The sequence below is a fragment of the Solanum tuberosum genome, unplaced genomic scaffold, assembly GCF_000226075.1.
Source record: "Solanum tuberosum cultivar DM 1-3 516 R44 unplaced genomic scaffold, SolTub_3.0 scf00254, whole genome shotgun sequence".
In the NCBI taxonomy this organism is placed as follows: Eukaryota; Viridiplantae; Streptophyta; class Magnoliopsida; order Solanales; family Solanaceae; genus Solanum; species Solanum tuberosum.
The window spans coordinates 497,613-507,460 of NW_006239174.1; the positions used below are offsets into that span (position 1 = coordinate 497,613).

The 9,848-nt window shown below is 37.4% G+C and overlaps 2 protein-coding genes across 2 annotated transcripts; both read right to left on the reverse strand.

Moving 5' to 3' along the window:
* Window positions 1-4,124: 4,124 nt before the first annotated feature.
* LOC107062644 (uncharacterized) lies at window positions 4,125-8,268 on the reverse strand. Its single transcript, XM_015313536.1, has 3 exons — window positions 8,069-8,268; window positions 6,207-6,367; window positions 4,125-4,276 (listed from the first exon to the last, which is right to left on the reverse strand). Exons 1-3 carry the CDS (start codon window positions 8,266-8,268, stop codon window positions 4,125-4,127), a joined length of 513 nt encoding a protein of 170 aa, XP_015169022.1.
* Window positions 8,269-8,358: 90 nt separating this feature from the next.
* On the reverse strand, window positions 8,359-9,471 carry LOC107062645 (uncharacterized). The gene is made up of 3 exons (XM_015313537.1): window positions 8,967-9,471; window positions 8,729-8,894; window positions 8,359-8,575 (listed from the first exon to the last, which is right to left on the reverse strand). Exons 1-3 carry the CDS (start codon window positions 9,469-9,471, stop codon window positions 8,359-8,361), a joined length of 888 nt encoding a protein of 295 aa, XP_015169023.1.
* Between the last annotated feature and the right edge of the window lie 377 nt (window positions 9,472-9,848).

Here is a 9,848-nt window from a genome sequence, read left to right on the forward strand (position 1 = left end):
CCTCTAAAGATTATTTTATATGACTGTTTGTTATTTTAGAGGTATTTAGTTTTTGTTATTTAATTTATTTCAGCAATATATATTTAAAATAAATAAATGAAATGATTTTACAAGAAAAATTTTAGCAACAAATTTAATGATGATTAGGTCGTTGCTATAAAAAAATGTTGGCGATGGATTAGCAACAAAACATTTAAGTGGAAAATGTGCTGGCTCAAATAACTGAATATTTTGTGACAGATTAGTGACAGAAATTTCGTTGCGAATTTATTTTAAATGATGAAATTAATTATGAAATTAGCAACGAGCTATATAAGTATAACAACGGACCAGTCCGTCACTAACAAATGGCGACGGAAATCGTTCGTCTTTAATACATCGCTAAACTTGCGACGGAACTCATTTTTTCGTCGCTAAGTGATTACTAACGAGCGAAATAGTAACAGCCAACAATCCGTCGCAAATTCGTCGCTAATACGGTTTAGCGACGGAATAACATAGATTAGCGACGAATTTCGTCAGTCGCTAAATGCTGATTTTTTTGTAGTGCTACGTTTCTCATATCTTGCCTTTAAGGCCATAAACCTCACATACCAATACACCAACAATGCACCATAAAATAAGCATGGGTAATGACATACTTCAACAATCTAAAGACATTTAAACAAGTTCCATTCAAATGCATTCATTATCAAGCAACCCACTTCATAAAGGCATAAAATAGCCTTTTAAAACCATTTGGTGAAAGAATCCATGAGATTGAGTAAAACCCTAGATTTTCATGAACTTGAAATCTTTAAAAGTTTACTTTGAAATTGGCTCTAAGGGTGAAAAGCTAACCCTAGATGAAGGATTTTGCTAAGATTTCCCAAGAAATTTGATGAAGAAAGCATTGAATCCAAAACCCTAGCTCCCACTTCTTCTTCTTCCTTGAGTTAGAGAGAAATATAGAGAGAGAGAACTTTGGGATTTAATTTGGGAAAAATGAGAGAATGACTAGTTTAAAAGACTTAAAACCATATATGTTTATCATATAAACCATTTAAAATCAACCCCACATAATAAAACATTAAAACGAAATTACCAAAAACCCCAACTTGAGGCAGCCTGTCAGGGACCACGCCCAACTAAACGGGTCGTGAGGGGCCCCACGGCTCGTGGTGGTACCCGTGGTACTTGAGGAAGTGTGCCTCCCATCCGTGCCAAGGCCTCCAAGGCCAAGGAAAGTTCACGGAAGCTCCCACAATCCGTGGTTAACACCACGAGTCATGGTGAATCTCGTGGTCATGGTGCAGCACCTAGGCAAAGTTGCCTTACCTCCCTTGATCCTAAGTGAACTCGAAGTTCACTTTCACAGACCGTCTAGGGAACCATGGCTCGTGGTGGTGCCCGTGAACTTTGGGGCAGTAGCTCCCTCAACTTGCAACATCTCCCACCAAGCTAAGGCAACCCCACGAGCCCTCCCAAGGCCCGTGGTCATGACCGCGAGTCGTGAAGTGGCTCGTGAAGTGGTGCCTTGGCTTGGCACCAAACTTGAGCATGTTGCCTTGCCACCATGGGTGGCACCACGGCTCGTGGTGGCCACCACGGGTCGTGAAGACCCTCGTGGTCTAGGGAGGCAGTAGCTAGGACTAGTTTTAGGTAGCGTAGGTTCCCAAACCATGGCTTACACCCAAAAACCCTTAGCCCTTGACCTTAACTCATGACATTAACCCCATGTTTAGGCTCTAGTTTAACCTATCATTTTTCGAGTCGTTACAATCATCAACTAAAGTGCTTGTTTCATTAAGCATACAAGTCAATTTATTAGGATTATGAACAAGCAATTTCAAAATGGAATTAAAATTGGAACCATCATGAGCAATAACAAAAGGGAAAACATTCTCATGGAAAGAAACATCTCTGCATACATGAATCCTTTTTGTGGCTAAATCTTGGACTTTGTAACCCTTTACATTAAAAGGATATTGTTACGATTCAAAGGAGCCCATTGGCGTAACATGGCGTATAGGACCCCGAGAGGCCTCATACAAGCCACTTAGCAATCATCATACAAGAAAATGGAATATAAGAGATAAAGAGACAGTTTCAACATATAAAAGTTTTAGGCCTAACCCATTGGTGGCCCCCTAAAGTTCACATCATGTTTCACTTACACCTTAACTGGACGATGTTTATTTTAGGCACATTATGTAGGATCCCGTTGTGTCATTGTGACACTTTTTGCTTACATGGCATAATGAGTGTGTTATACTCATTGACCAGCGCGTGAAATGATTCTTTAATTAATTTGTAATTATTTTTTTCTTCTTCTTCCCCATTTTTCAGCCACCATTTTACCCATATTAAATTCCATCCATTGTGAATGAAGGCTTCCACAAAAGGATGGAGCTCAAAGCTAAAAATTTCTTTGAACTAGCAAAAATATTGTTATCTCCTGTATTAAGGTTAGCAAAATAGAAACATAAAAAGATGAAACAGACATAATATAAATAATTCGAGTCCACAGAACCCACTGTGTTTAATTAAGAAATTTAATCCCCTCAAGTACCCGAGATTGCATATTAATTCCTCCCAAGATAAAATGGATTAACCTATTAGAGAAGTAGCGGTGCCTCAAACTTCAATAATTTTAGCGAACGCAAGAACAACAACGAGAGCACACACAGACTCAGTCGATCGACAATTTTGTCTTCGTAAGAAAATGTATGCAGAGAGGAAAAAATTTCAGTATTGAAAAATGGAAAAAGACTCTCTATTTATAGCCACTTGCAGCAAGGAACGCGTCTGTTTGGACAATGATGTGTCTTTCCAAAACGTTGTGTCTTTTGGGAAAAATAACGTCTTTTTAGAAGGAACAAGTCCCTTCATAACGACGCTACCATTACATGCAAATTTCAAATAAATTTCGTTACGTGAAATTAATTTTTTTAATTAACTAGCATTCTGAATTAATTTATAAGAGAAAGGAAATCAGTTAATGAGTTTGATTAAATAAATTTTGTCCAAAAATATTATCAATCAATCACATCATTTGCCAAATCCAAATCAAAAGCCGAAGTCGAGCGAGCGAGCGACGATGACAACGGCGCGAGGGGGCACCTTCTTGTTAACCCTTTAAGAACTAAAGGAAGTATTTTCTAATATAAGGACTACAATTTTCCTTTCTTCTACCAATATTTTGGGTATTGCTGTACAACAGACATCCCTAAGTAGTTACCTATTAAATTGGGGTGACAGTCAAGGTAAAAACGAAGATCACAAGACCATTATTCAGACTCTCCCAATAGTTATATGCTGGAACTTATGGAAAAACAGATGTTCAGCCAAGTATGGGGGCAAGGTATCTAGCATCAGCAGAGTTAAATACTTGGTAATTAAAGACATGTTTCAGCTTCTCAGATCTGTATTTCCTTATATTCAGTGGCCAATAAAGTGGTCAGAAGTTGTTGACATGTTAGAACAGGGTAAGCATGAGGTTAGAGTCATCTCAGTGCTTTGGAAAACTCCTCCTATTTCTAGATATAAACTTAATACTGATGGTAGTGCTTTGCGCAATCCGGGGAAGATTGGAGGGGGAGGTATTCTGAGGGATTCTAATGGGGATATTATATATGCATTTGCTATACCTTTGGGTGAAGGGACCAACAACCAGGCAGAAGTACAAGCTGCCAGTTATGGGCTCAACTGGTGCATCCAACATGGGTATAAAAACATTATTTTAGAAGTGGATTCTGAATTGCTAACTAGATGGTTTTTGCAGATTTCTGATCCTCCTTGGAGGATTTACAGGTTTGTGCAGGAGCTTCAAGGTTTAGCATATCAATGTGACTTTTTCCAATGTGTTCATACATACAGAGAGGCCAATAGTACAACAGATTTGTTGTCTAAACAAAGTCATAACCAAGATATCATCCAACATTATTACACTTCTAACCAATTACCAAAAGCAGCAAGAGGAAGTTATATTCTGGAGAAAATGGGAATGCAAAGTTTCAGAAGGAAAAAACTGAGAAGGATTAAAATTCCTCCTTGACTCTGTTTTTCCTTTCAACACACCTCCTTGAATTTCTGTTTTTTCTTTCTTTCATCCTAACTATGTTTTGCTTAGTTTGGTTGTTTGATTAGGACATGAGCTCCAGGTTGGTGTTACTCAGTGTGTTTTCCTCCTGAGGTTTACATTGTAGCAAGGAATATGCCCAATCAAAGTCCCAAACATCTAATTTTCTACGATCAAAACCAAGTGCAGCAAGAGGGAGATATAGACTGAAGGTCGCTGCAGTGATTTGAGCAGTTCAAAGCCAGCAGTAAACCTAATGTACTGCCCAAACAAAGTCACAAACTAGAGATCATCTAATTACCACACTCACAGGAGTGCCAAGTGCAGTAAGACAGATTCATACAATTCCTTGTCAATTTGACTCAGGCAAATACATTTATCGAATTTAACTATATTGTTAGGTATAGTTGTTTGATTAGGCCTAGTTCTATTATTCTCTTCTTGTAAGGGGAGAGTCTCCCTTATTTATGTATTATTAGTAACTTTGTATTAGAGAGGAGTCCTCTCTAGGTGCTTAGTTTAATATTACATCTTATTGTATAGGGTTGAGTCGACTAACCTTAGGAGGTAGGTTGATTCTTGACCCACCTTAGGATTGGAGGTAAGGTATATGTCCCCCTCCTTGTATATTTTTGAATTTTATATATGATAAGGCCTGGGGTGTTGCTCAGCCCCTGACCCCCTCAAGGGTCGTTTTCAAAAAAAAAATAAAAAAAAATTTCATTTTCCCTCGAAAATTGCTTCCCTCACATTTTCCATTTTCTCTTTTTATTTACCATTCACTCCTTGCTAAAACCCAACAATCCCCACATGAATCGGGAATGGCTATTGTTAAAACATATGCATGAAAAATTTGTGTGTCTCGTAAGTAAGGGTTAATCGCATCTGGATAAGTAGGTTTCCCTTTAAACATTTCGTAGTGAACATATATCATATATACTCGGTCAATCGGTAGATTTGATATCTTTGAACCGTCGAGCTTTGGTGTATACCTAGACAACATAAGTCACACAATCAACCCTTGAACTGTTTTTGGTTCTCATTGTTTTGTTCGTTTCAGCAATGAACACATCTCGGTTAATAAGTGCTTAGAGAACTGGCCTTACCGGATTCTCCTTGAAGCGGCTTACAGTTCACACTTACATAGGTGGTTTCTAACTGTGTTATCCCGTAGATACACTATTTGATATACCCTGTATCAAACTTAGAAACCATTAAAAAGTCCTTATGCCTTTATCCTGGTTACTGAACATTGTCTCATCATGAGAATGGACATAAAATAAATTTTGACAATGTTGAACCGTCATTTATGACTTTGTTTTATCTCCTTGAACCTAGATCTTGGGATCTCCAGTCTTCTAGGTAGAGTTACCGTCACGATGACTTGTTCTCGGCCATAGTCCCATTCCCGTCGATGATCTCTCAACTCCCTCTCTAGTTAGGCCCTTTGTAAATGGATCGCTAGAGAGTAACTGTCTAACATAGTTGTGTCTTCGTCGTATATGACAAGACTTTTCGTTATACATAACGTTTCCAACCCTTCCTATTGCAGCTTGACTATCGCAGTGTATGCATATAGGGGCCATTGGTTTGGGCCAAAACGGAATATCTTCTAAGAAATTCCAGAGCCATTCAGCTTCTTCACCTGCCTTGTCTAAGGCAATGAATTCAGACTCCATTGTAGAGCGAGCTATACATGTTTGTTTGGATGATTTCTAAGATATTGCTCCTCCACCAATAGTGAAAACATATCCACTCGTGTATTTCGTTTCAGTTGACCCCGTAATCTAATTTGCATCACTATATCCTTCAACAACTACTGGATATTTGTTGTAATGCAAATCATAGTTTTGAGTGTCATCTAAGTACCCCAAAACTCTCTTCATTGCCATCCAATGATTTTGATTGGTATTACTTGTGTATCGACTCAATTTACTTATAGCGCAGGCTATGTCTGGTCGTGTATAGTTCATAACATACATCAAACTTCCCAATACTCTGGCATAATCCAATTGAGACTGACTTTCACCTTTATTCTTAGCAAGATTAAGGTTCACATCAATTGGGGTCTTTGCCCTTTTGAAATTCAAGTACTTGAACTTTTCAAGTATCTTTCAAATATAATGAGATTAAGACAATGCTATACCGTTAGGAGTTTTATGAATCTTAATTCCCAATATCAAATCGGCAACTCCTAGATCTTTCATATCAAACTTACTAGCGAGCATACGCTTAGTAGCTTTTACATTAGCAATGTCCTTGCTCATTATCAACATGTCATCCACATATAGGCATACAAATGACTTCCTGATTTGGAATGTCTTTAATGTAGACACAATTATCACATTCATTGATCTTATATCCATTTGCCAACGTGGTTTGATCAAACTTTAAATGTCATTGTTTCAGTGCTTGTTTCAGTCCATAAAGTGACTTAACAAGTTTGCATACTTCCTTTTCTTTACCGGGAACTATGAAACCCTCAGGTTGTTCCATGTAAATCTCTTCTTCCAGCTCGACATTTAAGAAGGCGGTTTCACATTCATTTGATGGATTTCAAGATCGCATACTGCAACTAGGGCAATTAACATTCGAATTGATGTAATCCTAGTCACTAGCGAGTATTTGTCAAAATAACCAAGACCTTCTTTCTATATGAAGCCTTTGACAACAAGTGTTGCTTTATATTTGTCAATAGTTCCATCATCTTTCATCTTCCTTTTGAAAATCCATTTCGAACCTAAGGGTTTGTTCCCTGGAGGAAGATCAACCAACTCCCAGGTATGATTGCTTAAGATTGATTCAATCTCACTATTGACCGCCTCCTTTTAAGAGGTTGAGTCGCTAGACAACATAGCTTCCTTGAATGTTTGAGGCTTACTTTCAAGAAGGAATGTTACAAAATCAGATCCAAATGAAGTAGCTATCCTTTGACGTTTGCTGCGCCTTGGACTCTCTTCATTAGGTTCATTCTCTTTTGGTTCTTCTTGAGGTCATTTAGACCCCCCACTAGATGACTCAAGTCTAGTCTTGTACGAATAGATATGTTCAAAGAATTCAGCATTATCTGATTCCATTACCATATTGTCATGAATATTTGGATATTCGGACTTATGAACCAAAAATCGACATGCCTTACTATTTGTGGCATATCCAATGAATACACAATCCATGTCTTAGGTTCTATTTTCACCCTCTTAGGTATAGGAACCTGGACTTTGGCTAGACACCCCCACACTTTGAAATATTTCAAGTTGGGTTTTCTACCTTTCCATTTCTCATATGGAATAACATGTGTCTTGCTATGAGGCACTCTATTGAGTATTTTGATTTGCTGTAAGGATAGCTTTTCCCCCCACAAGTTTTTGTGGTAAACCTAAACTTATAAGTAAGACATTCATCATTTCCTTTAAAGTTTGGTTTTTCCTTTCCGCAATTCCATTTAGATTTGAGGAGTAGTAAGGAGCAGTAGTTTGATGGATAATTTCATTTTCCAAACATATTTCTGCAAATAGGGATTCATATTCTCCACCTCATCACTTCTGATCATTTTGATCTTTTTATCCAACTGATTTTCAACTTCAGTTTTATATTGCCTAAATGCATCTATTGCTTCATCTTTACCATTTAGCAAATAGACATAACAATATCTAGTGCAATCGTCAATAAAAGTTATGAAATACTTTTTCCCACCACGTGATGGTGTTGACTTCATGTCAGTGCAAATCAGTTCTAAGGGATATGAATGCCTTTCAACAGATTTATAAGGATGCTTAGCATACTTAGATTCAACGCAAACTTGACATTTTGATTTATTGCACTCAAATTTAGGCAAAACATTTAAGTTAATCAATTTTTGCAAGGTTTTGTTATTAATGTGTCCCAAATGTTCATGCCATAAACATTTAGAATCAAACAAGTAAGAAGAAGCAGAATCTTTATTCATATCAACTGCAATTACATTTGAGTTTGAAGAGGCCCTCAGTGAGGTAGCCTTTTCCTACATACATCTCATTCTTAGTTACTATAACTTTATCAGAAACAAATACACATTTGAATCCATTCTTGGTAAGAACTGGTATAGAAACTAAGTTCTTTTGCAATTCTAGAACATACAAGACCCTGTTCAAAGTCATCACCTTGCCCGATGCCATCTTCAAGTGGACCTTGCCAGTTCCTTCAACCTTTGCAGCAGCGGAGTTCGCCATAAATAACTTCTCGTCTGCTGGTGCTAGAGTATATGATGTAAATAATTCTTTGTTGGCACAAACATGTCATGAGGTACCATAATCTATCCATCATTCTCTAGGATTTCCAACCAAGTTGCATTCTGAAAGCATTGCACAAAGATCGTCCATCTCTCCTTTGGATTCAGCCAAATTTGCTTGATCCTTCTTCTTGTCCTTCTTGGGACCCCTACATTTTGCACAAAGATCGTCTATCTCTCCTTTGGATTCAGCCAAATTTGCTTGATCCTTCTTCTTGTCCTTCCTGGGACCCCGATATTCAGTAGCCCTATAACCACGTTTGTCACAATTGAAGCAGTTTTCATTGAATTTCTTCTTAGGAGGATTGCTCTTTGGACCAGATGCTTTCCTTCTTTTCTTTGATTTTGTGGGATCTTCTTCAACAATATTTAATCTTGATATTGCTGAATTACCACGTGACCTCTTTTCTGCGGCCTTGTTATCCTCTTTGATTCTCAGCTTTACCATGAGATCTTCAATAGTCATCTCCTTGCGTTTATGTTTCAAGTAGTTTTTGAAGTCCTTCCACAACGGAGGTAACTTCTCAATAATTGCCGCCACTTGAAAAGCATCATTCACAATCAATCCTACATTAAAGATTATGTGGGTATTAATAATAGACTTAATATGTTCAACATAGGCATTAAATAAATTTATACCTTTCGCAAGGAGATCATAGATTATGACCTGCAATTCTTGAACTTGGGTGACGACGGTCTTACTGTCTATCATCTTATAGTCCAAAAACTTTGCCACAATGAACTTCTTCATTCCGACATCCTCTATTTTGTACTTTTTTTCTAAAGCATCCCAGAGTTCTTTTGAAGTCTTGACATTAATGTACACATTGTACAGATCATCTTGCAGGCCACTTAGAATATAGTTTTTACACAAAAAATCTGAATGTGTCCATGCTTCTGTCACCAAGAATCGTTCTTCGGCCGGAGCTTCATCCGACATAACAGGAACGTTCTCATTAATGAACCTTTGCAGACTCAACGTAGTCAGATAGAAAAATATCTTCTGCTTCCATTTCTTAAAGTCGACTCTAGAAAACTTTGCAGGTTTCTCAGTCGGGGCAAGGGCAGCAGTTGAACGATTGTGTGCAACCAATGTTGTTGCACTACTCACTGTTTCAACATTTACTTGACTTGAATTTGTCATTTTTCTGTCACAAATGGCAGACAATTTTAATATGTGAAATGCTAACAGTAAAGAATAAATCCTTACACAGTCTGTTTCTGATTTAACGATAATGTTTTTATGTTCTTTTAATCGTTAATCGAATGAATTTTAAAAATTCAAACAGATTAGAAACCATAAAGGTTTTAATCTCCAGAAACCTCAAATACAGAAACTAATAAATTTCTTATGCTTGTTATCTCCTGTATTAAGGTTAGCAAAACAGAAACAGAAAAAGAGGAAACAAACAGAATATAAATAATTCGAGTCCACAGAACCAACTGTGTTTTCTTAAGAAATTTAATCCCTCAAGTACCCGAGGTTGTAGATTAATTCCTCCCAAGATAAAACAGATTAAC

Coding starts and splice junctions, on each gene's coding strand:
- LOC107062645 (XM_015313537.1), bottom strand. CDS start 9,471: ATGACAAATTCAAGTCAAGTAAATGTTGAAACAGTGAGTAGTGCAACA. Junction 8,895..8,966: donor CTATGATCTCCTTGCGAAAG/GTATAAATTTAT, acceptor TCTTTAATGTAG/GATTGATTGTGAATGATGCT. Junction 8,576..8,728: donor AACAAGGCCGCAGAAAAGAG/GTCACGTGGTAA, acceptor ACGTGGTTATAG/GGCTACTGAATATCGGGGTC.
- LOC107062644 (XM_015313536.1), bottom strand. CDS start 8,268: ATGGCGAACTCCGCTGCTGCAAAGGTTGAAGGAACTGGCAAGGTCCAC. Junction 6,368..8,068: donor ATAGTAACTAAGAATGAGAT/GTATGTAGGAAA, acceptor ATTCCAAATCAG/GAAGTCATTTGTATGCCTAT. Junction 4,277..6,206: donor GATTCATAAAACTCCTAACG/GTATAGCATTGT, acceptor AAATCACTGCAG/CGACCTTCAGTCTATATCTC.